Source organism: Oreochromis niloticus, linkage group LG9 (assembly GCF_001858045.2).
Source record: "Oreochromis niloticus isolate F11D_XX linkage group LG9, O_niloticus_UMD_NMBU, whole genome shotgun sequence".
Classification (NCBI taxonomy): Eukaryota; Metazoa; Chordata; class Actinopteri; order Cichliformes; family Cichlidae; genus Oreochromis; species Oreochromis niloticus.
Genome location: NC_031974.2, coordinates 27,310,981 through 27,323,605, shown reverse-complemented (window position 1 = coordinate 27,323,605; position 12,625 = coordinate 27,310,981). Strand labels below are relative to the sequence as shown.

At 40.4% G+C, this 12,625-nt stretch overlaps 1 protein-coding gene across 7 annotated transcripts; it reads right to left on the bottom strand.

Annotated features, from left to right (window-relative positions):
* Window positions 1–1,391: 1,391 nt before the first annotated feature.
* Window positions 1,392–12,543, bottom strand: snx16 (sorting nexin 16). Of its 7 annotated transcripts, none has more exons than XM_013274422.3 (9): window positions 12,378–12,543; window positions 10,553–11,109; window positions 10,336–10,422; window positions 8,162–8,310; window positions 7,863–7,932; window positions 6,729–6,865; window positions 6,501–6,623; window positions 5,023–5,066; window positions 1,392–3,915 (listed from the first exon to the last, which is right to left on the bottom strand). In XM_013274422.3, exons 2-8 carry the CDS (start codon window positions 10,967–10,969, stop codon window positions 5,048–5,050), a joined length of 1,002 nt encoding a protein of 333 aa, XP_013129876.1. In that variant the 5' UTR covers window positions 10,970–11,109; window positions 12,378–12,543; the 3' UTR covers window positions 1,392–3,915; window positions 5,023–5,047. The 7 variants fall into 7 exon arrangements, with proteins under 7 accessions (XP_013129876.1, XP_025766176.1, XP_005471742.1 ...); XM_025910391.1 differs by having other exon boundaries at window positions 5,028–5,066; XM_005471685.4 differs by having other exon boundaries at window positions 5,023–5,063.
* Window positions 12,544–12,625: the final 82 nt, after the last annotated feature.

Here is a 12,625-nt window from a genome sequence, read left to right as displayed (position 1 = left end):
ACATTTACACATTTAAGATCAAACAGTATATATTAGACAAAGAGATCCTGAGTAGATACAAAAAAGCAGTTTTTAAATTGACAATTTAATTTATTAAGTGAGATAAATTTCCTCCCCAGGAATGTGAAACACTAATTGCCAGTTATCACAGATGTTTGATTGCAGTTTCATGCCAAGTGTGGCGCAACCAGTTAGTAGGTTAGGGGGCAACTGCTTACTCACACAGGGCCAGGCAGTTTTCTTTTCTTCTGTCTGATATTAAAAATACGTTTAATGGTCTAAAACATGCAAGTGTGACAAATATGCAGAAAAAAATACATGGGGAGGGGAACAGTAATGCAGATAAATGGAGTAAAATCCTTATGGAAGAAAAAGATCACAGTTTTCTAATAACCCTTACATGAGAGTGAAAATTCCTCAGCAGTCGGTGGTCACGTGATGTTTAGATACAAATAAGAGGTGTGCAGACAAACAGGGTTAGATTGGAAGAAAATAAATCTCCAAACACACATTTTCTAACTATAACCACCAGGATTAACCAGCTATAAATAAACTCCTGGTTTACTTCAGCACAATGCACATGGATCACTGATTTTTCCTTCAAACTTCTCTGGCCTCAATCCTAGAACATTATATGATATAAACTATATACTCAAGTGCATATTAGAGTTTTCACATTTCTACATGTGAGAGATTATTGGTGTATCAGACAACTTTCAGCACATGAAACCACCACACCTCATAGTCACCTCACATAAATCAAAGAAATATTTAGACCTATAATTCTCCTGGTTAGAGAAACTGCACAATGCTGTTTGTCAAAATAACACTGCAATATCTAAATGTTTTCTGTCCATTATTTTTAAAAAATGTAATAAATAACTGCTGCTAACAATAAAACTCTTCTTTAATCAAGAAATTCCAATACATTTAAATTTTAACATTAATGTTTCTACACTTGTACTTTGCCCTGTGCCTTGAGACAATGGAGGTGGCGTTTCATAGAGATAATAACGGTCTTCAGTCACCCATTACGCAGCTGAGGTGAATGTCAGCAAACTGACATTTACAAAGGAAAGCCTGTGGAAAAGCCACAGCACCTTATAAAGTCAGACCCCTCGAGTGCTAGGCCGTGCCGGAATAAAATGACCTCCATATGGGCGCTGCAAGTATTTACTGTTTGGACAGCATACGTACAGTGATCAAGGGAGTCCCTCCATAATAAAGCTGCATATTAAAAAGGTGGTGGGGGGGTTTACAGATGCAAAGAAAAAATAATGGTTGGGACAGATTTGTTGCTGAACCTTTGCAATTATATTATGACCTGTATGAAAAGTTCACATCTGATGCGGTGAAGGCTTTAAATGTGAGGACACAGGAAACACACATGCTTTCAATATATCACTCCGTGTTTAATTGTATGTGAATTAAATATTTCTGATAAACATTTTTGCTATAGCATGTGTAACAATATCTACAGCATACATTTCAGATATGATTACTCAGTGAATAAACCCTTTAAATCAGGGACATTACTGATTATGTCAATTTTTTATAGTGCAACTACAAGTGTATATTTGAACTAAATTTCCATATCAGTTCATGTAATATAACAAAAACACATCTCCTTCAATCTATTCCAAGCAACCACATATACACAGAAGTGTTTTTAAAACATTAGTTCCATCAGGGGGATGTAGTGGATATGTCACATGTTGTACACAAACCTATAAAGCTATTCCAACATATAAAAAAGGAGCCGAGTGGAAATATTCAAGGCACTTAGAATTATACAACAAATGAATTTACAGACAAAGAACTAAATACAAGTTAATCAAGCTGCGACATTTCAGATACAGTTGGGAACCAGGACAGATTAGGTGAGCTAAAAGGCATATTTCTGTGTTATAATAGTAAAAACAATATCCTAGCAAACATTGCGTGTTGCCATTCATCCATAAAGTGCATCACATGACCTGTTCCAGGCCTTGTTTGAGACAAGTCAACATCCCCCGTAGCCATTATATACTTCATAGTCATCATGAAAGAGTGAAAACAACAGCTGCTCAGCACACTCGACCACATGTGAAACGTCTGCCTCTCAAGTGTTCTTAAGTGTAAAAATATGGCTTTAGTGGATGATTTAATAAATAACAGTCTTGATGCAGATAAAGAGCCAACAAGGCTAAACTGTGAGTTTATTAGTTGCCTGTGGCATTCACTTCTTCCTCAAATACCAGCCCGATTTTTTTGCATCCTAACAAGCTTTGAAGGCTTTAAACGATGACTATGCTGGTCTTCTTTTCCCTCTTTTTCCAGCCCATCAGGTCTTAAACATTGGGATTTTTCAAGGAAAAAGAATAGCACCACTGTATACTTGAGGAGCTGTCACCTCTTTGTGTCTTTCACCCGTGTCTCACTTGGTCGATAGTTTTATCAGCTGGGATTTTGAGACATCTCAAATAAAAAATTCTGTCGCGGTCTCCTAGGATGCCCCAAAACATGACTAACATGTGACTATTGCTGCAACAACAATGCCAGTAGAAAACCCCCCAATCAACAATGTCCTATGTGGATCATCAAAATACGAAGAAGTGGCTGTTAGATCTCAAATCTGATATCTTAAAATCCACAGCAGACAAAACCAAATCCTCATTCCTACATATGTGAGCAAAAATGCCATTGTTGTCCTTTAATCACACCATATTAGGCCCTGAAAAATATGGAAATCCAGAAGAGGTGCCAGGAGAGGTCTGGTGTAAAGATTTGTGAAATGACCTTCACCTGGGAAAATTAATGCCTTGAAATGTTTATGCATATATGCTGGAATGTCTCAGGGTAATGACACGATTAGTATACATGGTGCCCTGTACATTCCTTGGCTTTGACACAGTATGGTACGGACTAAATGCCCCCATCAGTACATGATTTATGACACATGGCACAAAAACAGGGTGGAATGTAGCTTTTAGATGCACCTGAAAGTGGAGACACAATGACAACTTTCAAGACGGGAGGACCGTCTACTACAATAACAGTAAATGGCAGTACATTGCAATGAGATGAAGTACCTGCAGACCAAACGTTACCAATCCTCTGTCAAACACCTGTTACCTGCTTATCCTGAGTCAGACTTTTGTTTGAACAGCCACACGGGGGGGTCGTTTCCCCGGTTTACAAAGAGGGCCTCTCATAACAACTAAGATGCCATAAGGCAAAGGACTGCAGCGAAAACTATTGAGATTATAATTCAGATTTCATATAGATTGTCACAATTGTGAAACTCGCCCTTTTCTCCTTTTTCTTTTTTTGGTCAAAAATTCAGACTTTGGCTTTGGGCCTGCAGGCTCTAACTGATGAGGTCTTGTGGATACACACTGGGTTCAAAAGTGAATTATCAGGACCAAGAAATCCAAACACACTGTCAGACAGACCCATTTAGTCCAAAGTCCCAACAAGGTCTTCAACATCTTCTGTAGGTGCCGGGTAAAATTTCCCATGGTTTGTTGCTTTTAGTATACAACCATTCTCTTTTAAGTCCAGATATTGAGGGAAATGCTGTATCATCCAACTCCATGACTGGACGATGAAACATCACTTACACTCTGACAGGTAGTAAGATGAGATGTGAAAGGAGGTGGGAAAGGCAAGTACAAATAAGAACACAAAAAAAGCTAAAAAAAAAAAAAAACCCCAAACAAACCCCCAAAAAACATGTGGACTAGTGCTGCAGTGAGGAGGTGGAAAAGAAGGCAGGGAGAACTGAAAGAGGTGGCGAGGAAGACCGGGGTTTATTGTTAGTGTTCTGAGTTCTTGTGGTAGAGCTGAGTGACCTGGATGACGGGAGGAGAGACGCTGAGCGACGGACCGCACCAACAGGCAGAGGATCGCACGGGCTGGACCTCACACCTGCCACTGGAGAGAGGGAAGTCAGAGCAGAAGAAATACACTGAGCATGTGACTGAAGGTAACGGGATGAGAGAACATCAGGCAACACAAAGACAGATAGACAGAGATCCAAAGAGGAAATGTAGATGCGAGAGACTAGAATAGCTCAAAGTGTGAGGCATTGATGTGGGGAGACCGAGACATCAAGTTATTGATGCCGCAGCACCAGAATATTGCACGTACAGGTCCCCTGAGAACACAGCGAGACAGGCTTTCTATCCAACTCTATATAGCATCTGTTAAAACACAAGTGATAACAGAGAAGGGCATCAGGACTGTTTACATCCTGTCTACATCCTCAAACATAACGTGCACTCAAAGCATTATATACACTAGTATTTTTATAGAAGCTGTCAATCCAACAGACGAGAATAGGAAGAAAGAAAAACCTGCACTCCCTCAAATTCAAACACCTACAATGGTCATGTAATGAACATACATCACCACGTGAAAAAGAGGCACAAACACCATTTGTTAGTCATATGTGATGCAGGAGTGCAGTGCAGCACAGACAGAAGAGAGGACAGGACGTTGGAGTACAACAAATACACACCACAGCTGGGGCAAACTCAATTTCAGGTCACTTGCTTTAAAACTAGACTATTTTTAAACACATCCTTTCACTCATGTAGTCGTCCCTTACAAAAAAAAATCTATTTTCTGACAGTGTTAAATCGATATGTGGTTTGTTAAGACTGGACTTTGATCAGGAGACATTTTCCTGAACTAGTTGTACTGAAAGTGAAATCACCCCAACCCGGAGAAACATCCCGACTCCGAGCACTTTAAAGACAGGTTTGTTTATTTTTCAAATAAATCTTAATACAGCACTTACATGTAATGTGTGCAGCCCCGGGGAACACGGGAATTAAACTGCGCATTTACCATGTGAGTGCTGCATTTAGACCGACTTGAAAGCAATCCGAACCCATCCTTAAACACGCCAACATCATTAAACATGACATCTTTACTGTGCAGTTAGCAGTGGGATGCATGTTATTGGCAAGAAGAACAGAGTGGGGGGAGGAAACAGTATGCCACAGTGTTAGACTGCTGAGCTGCAATTGAAAGTACCTCGCATGTTATGGGGCTCTTTTTTTCACATTGGGGCAGCGCTGCTGTGAAATATGAGAGTGAAAAACAAGTGAAAACATTTTTTAAAAAAAGAAGAGAAGGTGGAACAATGTTTAGAATATTAATGTTAATTATCTTCTCCTTAAAGCAGAAACATGTTCACAGACATACATACGCGATTTTTTTTTGTTTTTTTAAACACAACTACATTTACACACCAATGTGTGCCGTCTTTATGGCTCTCGTGTGGGTCTGAAACTCATCACTGAAACTTTGGCATTTGTATTTTTTGATTTCAAAATACCAGAAACATAACAGCAGCCAGTGTTTGGTAAATAAGGTCCAGTCCTGGAATAAAAAACAACATCTGGGCAGCGATGAGAACCACAGTTCAAACCCACAACACCCATTGTAGTGAGAAAACAGTGCAAACACCAGAGGAGATTTCAGTATTCATTCCCAGCAACTGAACAACTTCCTTTCTGCATGATGTTGATTTTTATTTTTCGCATTTCTTCAGAAGTGTAAACGTCATCCTACTCCTTTTCGAGCATAAACATTGTGTAGATTTAGAGATATTCATGACAACTTGATGTCTTTACTTTATGTTTTTTTGTCTATTTACATGTTCAAAATGAAACTATTCTACTCGCAGTACAGCACATTTTTTAAATTCTGATATTAAAACGGTTTTCTACTTGCTTAAAAATGTGAAAACCTTTTTCCATGAGGAGGAAAGATACACTGAACCTTGCACTCCGTGAGTCTTACTCCTACGAGATCAGTAAATACTGTCATTTAATTAAATTAGATTGTAGAGGATGAAGTAAGAGAGGTGCACACTCTTCAGGGCCTATAAATCAAGTTCTCTGCTGTGCAAACCGTTTTCACCCTAATCAGTCGCAGAAAACTGCACGTCCTCAGATAAGACAAACCCTTTATTTCCCACTGCTTTACTTCTTGGTAAATGGTCACATTTTAGTAATGAGCCTTTGGGATTTTCAGTCCTTTCCAGTTTACTACATTAACTGCAGTTGTAAATCCAACACATCATTCATTCATTTGACTTTAAGGCTTCCAGCAGTTTATGAGCCGTGATGCCTTTAACTTTCCTGACGGTCTTATGCGGGGTTTTATTAACTCCAGATTATCACGAAAGACAAAAAGCATGCAAGTTTTGTGCAAGACGGACAAAATCAAATGGACTGAAATGCCTTGCAAGAAAGCCTGTTAACCTTACGATAGCTCCTTAAGGTGTTTTAAATTCACAACTGAACCTTGCCCCTCGACCTTTGAGCGACTTTTAAAATAAATGGAAAATCTGCTTTAACTTCGATGTTGTGGCTGCATAAACAGACATAATTCTGTGGAAATCACATGAACTTTGGTTGGTGTCAGGAGCACATTAGAGGAGTAGTAGATCAAACCTACTCCTTGCTTTATCGTTGCCATTTGTGGTTTATGTGAGCATCTCTTACCCGGTGTCTTCAGGGATGTCCTGATCGGCCTCTGCAGCAGATGACTCCACATCTGCATCTGCACTGCTCTCACTGCCCTGAGCTGACAGCCGACATGGAGACTCTGGACTAACACACTCATCGCTGCAACAGAGGTTCACACACACACCCAAAAGGTCATCGTCCTGTCACTGGTGAGCCTTTTGTGAATCTCTCTAAGGATGCATACGGTTGTGTTTATCTACTGACTTGATATGCTTTTCCAATAGTAGAATGGCTTGCTCCCTCTCCTCCAGCCTCCTCTTTAGGGAGGCAATCTCCTTTTGCTTCTCTAGCAGCTCCTTCTGAAGACGATAGTTGCTCTCCTCCAGAGTCTCACAGAACGCCTAGAAGGAGGGGGAAAACGAGGAGCAGTGAATATTTACATCTTTACATGGTCAAAATACCATATAGATAATAACAATGGGGGTTTCTTCAGAGGTTTGTGAATTTAAAAGGCCCAGCGGGCTGTGAGGTCTGTGCCAAAAGCGTCAGCATGCATTTGACGCAAATGGAGAATTTTGTGTTACGTTACTGATCCTCGTCCCATTTTGTAGCCAGCATCCTTCCAGTTTCACGTATTGGCTAACAGAGTGACATTTGCATCAGTAATTTACTGACCTCTGAAGCAGAATATTTCAACCCCCATATTTAACAGTGGACAGCACATTATTTTCATCAAATGCAGCTTTGTTTGGTGGCCAAAGAGCTCAGTTTGAACCTCATCTGTCCACAGCAGTTGTTTCCAAAACAACTGATTTATCCAGATGTTCTCGAACTTCCAAGGCAGGACCAGGATATTTGGGCAGGAATTCATTTTTCAATTTTGAGACTTGAATGTTTTTTTTTTTAAAATAATGTGAAGATATATACCATCTTGGTTTAGTTGCTTGACCTCTCACTGCACTGTCTTTTGTGATGAGATTAAGGGCTACCTTTTGATAACTTTCCATTTAGGCTCTCTTTGCTGCATAGTCCAACAACGGTGCTAAATCTGTTAGCTTCTTTCAGGTTCTTTCATATGAGATTTTGAGATGCCAGGTAGTTTCCTTAACATATTCCTTAATGGCAGGGATAAACAAATTTCAAAACAGCTTTAAAACTAAGAATGCACTGATTCAAATGCTGAAATCACGACTTGCGGCTGATTTTTGTGGCCTGGGAGGAATAACGTCCTTCTAAATTTGAATAACACCAGAGATAATGATTAACTTAAAAGGCAGAGGACAGCTACATGTCCTGTGTCTATCCTAGAGCAGGATGATGATGTTGTGGAGAAGTAGAAGTACCTGATGCTCAAAAGCTTCAGCATCCACCTTACACATACTGTAAATGCACACTCACCCTGCTCTCCTCCAGACTGTCAAAAGGCCCAGGTGGATCATCGAGACACAGAAACTCTCTCACTTGCAGGCTGTCAAGAACAATAAATGATGTAAGATTAGAGTGTTTGTGTTTATAAAACAGGTCAGCTCACACTGATATCAGTTATCTTTTTGGCTATGCATGTATTTTCCACATAGCTCTGATGCAGCCAACACAAACTAAGAGTTACAGCAAAGTTTGTCTGCAATAATGACACGGAACGACATAAAATATGGCCCAGTAACATTTTTATTATTAAACATAATAGGCTCACATACCAGTTGGCGATGTCCTTGTGGGCAACCAAGTTTTGCAAAAAAGCTTGCAGTCCTAGCTGTCTGTCTTCCAGGAAGTTGCTGTCATAGTTGTCTTTGAACCAGCGCTTAGGAGGCAGTGAGAGGCGGAAGCCTGGAAACATCTCCTTCAGCTGGAACAAATACACACAGATACATACAGTGTCACATGATTGCCCTTACATTCAGCTACAGGCTGTAAGGGCAAGGACAGTCATGTAAGGGCCGTGTAGACATAATGCAGAGATAAAAGTAATTAAGTTCATGCCGGGCCAAGAAAAACGGTTCCACCCCACGAAGCAAACACACTCTTCGTCTGCATTTTGTGCTCGGATTAAACCTGCATCGAAACAAAAGAGCACAGGTCTGCTACTTTCTAATCTATATACCTTACTAAATAACCACCTCACAGAAGTGTCATAATCAAAAATGTCTTTCATATTAAAAATGTTAAGTCTGTCATCCGATTGTCACATTTTATTTCACGTGCATTCAAGATACAACCATGCATGCAAAAATACTTTTAAAAAAATGTTTCCAAAATGAGCTTTAAATCTCATGAGCTTTTTTAATCACACAGGTGAAAGTTCAGATTTGTGTTCTCTGCTATGCTGGTGTCATATTACAGACTTTATGCATTTTTTGTGCAACTACACATTTCTTAATGTCATAAAAAAGAAAAAAAACCCATTGTGTTAAATCAAACATAAATTCTTTCTTGTAAATTGTGCAGTGAACTCGGCTTCAGTTGCAGCAGAAATGCTTTCCTCAAAAACTGTTCCCACGGTCACGGGTAGTGAGACGTACATTACCTCTATTAATAAACCTATTACTCCAGCTTCATTCTGAGCTTAAGCTTTGATAGGATATATTCAAAGTGTTTACATGTAAAAACCAGACTGCTTGTAAAATTTTCATAGCTGCTTAGTGAGTAGGAGGCTGGAAGAGTTTTACATGAAAACTTGTTGTGTGAGGTTTAATGTAGCCTGGACACAATAGGTATGTACTCAAGTGTGACTGTCTGAAACATTAGTATACAAATAGAAAGCACGTGCTTATGCAAGGTGTTTCCCCATACATGTTGCCATGTTGGTATTTCTGAGCTCCTCACTGTCACCAAGAACTAGGACTGCCTACTTTCTCTGGAGCATAGAACGGTTTCTATAAAAGGTTCTGCCTATCGATTTCAAGAAAAATGAACATGTTGCCAAATGTTTCTGCTGAACAAACATACAAGCTCACTGTGCTAAAGTCCCTCTGTTGAAGTTAAAGAGTTAAAGCTTATCATGTCTACTTCCCTCTATGCTATTCTGCATTCAACATTTAGGATAGGTCTATGATATTTTGACTCTATGTAGGGAGGTTTAGGAGACATTGTGTTAATATGTGGCCCCAGTGTCAATTTACTCAGAGGGAGGTGGCCTGGGGTGTGTAAACATGTATGCAAACCTGTCTGCTTTCACTATGCGATTAAACTTCACAGTGAAGCGATGCTCACTGAGGTCTGAACCTCAAAATAATGTTTGTGATGAACCACCCTGTACAGAGGCAGTGTTCTGTTATACAAACCTTACTATACAGATCATGCTAGGTATTTCTGCCTTGTATTTGCTGGTCCCTCCCAAGCGTTCACTCATGGCAGCCAAGTACTCTCATCCCTGTAACATTTTCAAGGTAGAGCTAAAAAATTTAATACTAACAGAATAACCAAAACAAACTTCATACTGACAGATTTCCAAACTGTGATCAGTCTCATTGATACAAACGTGTTCTCAATGAGACCTCCACTGATGATTACTGTGAACTGCTTTTAACAGGCTTAAATTCTTCCAAACCTTACACCTTTTACATGATTTCTACATCCATATAGTATTATCATATAACAGTATTTCTCCTCTGTTATCTGTGATTATATACTCTGAAAACCACAAGAGACCAGAGCTCCTAGTTGGCACGGGCCCGCTGGCTGTTTGGGAACAGTAGGCTTCTTTGTGTAGCTCTAATCATGTTCACTGAGCTTTCAAAAACTAAAGAAAGCTTGCTGAAAGCAGAGGGATTGATAGTCGAAACCGGTGGCTTCAGATGTGGCAGGATTATAATAAGGTTTACCCTCATGTAGTTTTCCACGGCTCATTTAATCCCATGCACAGACAACACACCTTGTCATTGAGTCTGGAGAAGTCAGTGTATCTTCTGAAAACAACCCAGCTCTCATCCAGAGTCTTTCTCACCAGGATCTTATACACCTGCAGCAGAGAAAGCCGATGTTAATAACTGCTCACCATGTTTGCTTTAGTGTTTAGTCACTAATAAATGCAAACTAAATGTAGCAGACAGACAGCGGTTGCCATGCTAACTAATTTTCTGGATTCCTACCGTGAACTTGGCCCTCTCCTCCATGACCTCATACCCCAGCACAGTGGGGGTGATAGGCCTCTCCTCAACTTGCTGGCTCCCAGCAGGATCCGATATAGATCGCGGACAGCTCGAGTATTCGACAGACGGCTCCAGAGTTCCATTCAACTTGGCCCGTGTCACAGGGCTTTGAAGGGGTGGGGGCGTTCGGCTGCGGCCACCCCTGTCCGCACAGCGAGACTGACGTTGGGAATCTAATTCTCTGCATCCGACTCCCCCATGTTCCTCCCCAGCCATCCTGGCGATTGAAGACGAAGACTCTGAGCTGCTGGAGACGCTTCCCAGAGATGAAGCTCGCTGCGCTCGTCTCAGCTTGTTGCTACCACGTGACAAGGCTCTGTCCATGGGCACAGGAACAGGCACAAAAGGTGATGCCATCTTCCTGAGTTGTGTGCTCCTGCCACACCACCATAGAAGTCACTAAAGCTTTTCACACCAAGCTTGTCTTGGTACAGTAGTGTTGTGTAAGGATGAAGTCTAGCAGCAATGCTGAGTCTGAAGGGCTGACATTGAAGACTCTATAGAAAAAAAACAACAACAAGAGTTATTAGGTGTAACACTATATGGAGGATCATTACACTGCCTCTAGGTTTTACAGATTATTTAATCTACTTAATTCACCCTGAGTCTACATAAATGTGGCACAATCTGTCAAGTACCTCACAATACCAGGGCACATGAATTATTGACATGAGCCCCAAATGATTTATAATTTATGAATTTGTGTATTATGTGGAAAATTCATTATGTTAAAGGCCTGTAAAGACTAGATTCGTATGTCAACTTGATCCTAAAAGAGAAACGAGAAGAGAGAAAAAAGTGAGAGGCCAGAGAAATCAGCAGCTACCTGTCTATTTTGTTCCTGTTAATTCAGCTTCAGTGCTGCTCTGAGAAACCAGTCAGTCCACTCCATAGGACTACAAATGAACAGCGTTTGAGAATACTACTGACGTACTCGTAATGGGAATATACGCTGTAAAAATATAGCGATTATAAATAAAATCTGGCAGGCAAAAGTGGGGAAAAACAACTCAGCAGCAGAAAGAGGATGAAAGGATAGATGTAAGAAGTAAACACAATGAGACATGTCATTTATGGCTCTCACTGATTGACTAGATCCTGCTGCTATTTTGGTGAAACACGGCGAAAACGCTGGGACCGCAGCCAGCGTTACAACAAAACACGGGCTTCCTAATGTAATTGCTCTGCTTCGTAAACATAAATGCCATTTTTAGACCAAGTCGCCAACGAGATAGCTACCCTCTATGTTATTTTAGCAAGCAAGCTAACCGCATTCACGACGTCCTTTCTGAGCTCTGAGAACTTCATTAACAAAACATGGTCGTGTAATAGTGTTAACCCGCCTTTCAATTTAGGGAACTACTATCAGAAAACCACATGAGTACAGTTTATAAAACGTTACCTTTCTCACCGTCACAGTTAGCTACACTTTAACAATAGCTAACACTAGTTAGTTTCACTACAATACGAAGTACGCTAACAAAAATTTTACTGATGTTTACAATAACAATTAAATGCCGAATGCAGCAAGAATTCCCAATACTTTATCGGATATCTGTTTTTTATCTCCTGGTAGCATTTTTTCCCAATAATAAACAAACCAACAGTTAAACAGCCCGGTTTTAAACAGTATTTGGTGCGTCCCCCATCCCACTGAAAGAACCGGGCATGTATCACATTACATTCAGGTTAGCTAGCGAGCTAAGACGGAGAGCATGTGTGAGCAAAGCTAAGATGACCCTGAGTGAAAAGATCTTTCCCTTACCGTAGGAGTCCAGATATCCTTCTCTGTCCGAAAATATGTTTACTACAGACATAGAGCCCAATGTGTAGTTGCCCCGTTGCTGTTTACCCGCTGCCGTATCTCCTCCCTCTGTCTTTTCATGTTAGCATGCTGGAACTCTGACCACAATGACGGCAGTACCTTTGGATAACCAGTAGAGTGCGCAGTAACACGCTTAATACTACATAGAAAATGTAATTCATCAGCAAAAAAGTAGACACAAGACACAA

What these genes read in the sequence shown, in the direction of transcription:
- snx16 (XM_013274420.3), bottom strand. Translation starts at nt 10,969, where the DNA reads ATGGCATCACCTTTTGTGCCTGTTCCTGTGCCCATGGACAGAGCCTTG. An exon ending in TCTCCAGACTCAATGACAAG is followed by an intron (nt 8,311 to 10,335) that starts GTGTGTTGTCTG and finishes TATTTGTTCCAG; the next exon opens with CTGAAGGAGATGTTTCCAGG. An exon ending in GACATCCCTGAAGACACCGG is followed by an intron (nt 3,916 to 6,500) that starts GTAAGAGATGCT and finishes CCCTCTCTCCAG; the next exon opens with TGGCAGGTGTGAGGTCCAGC.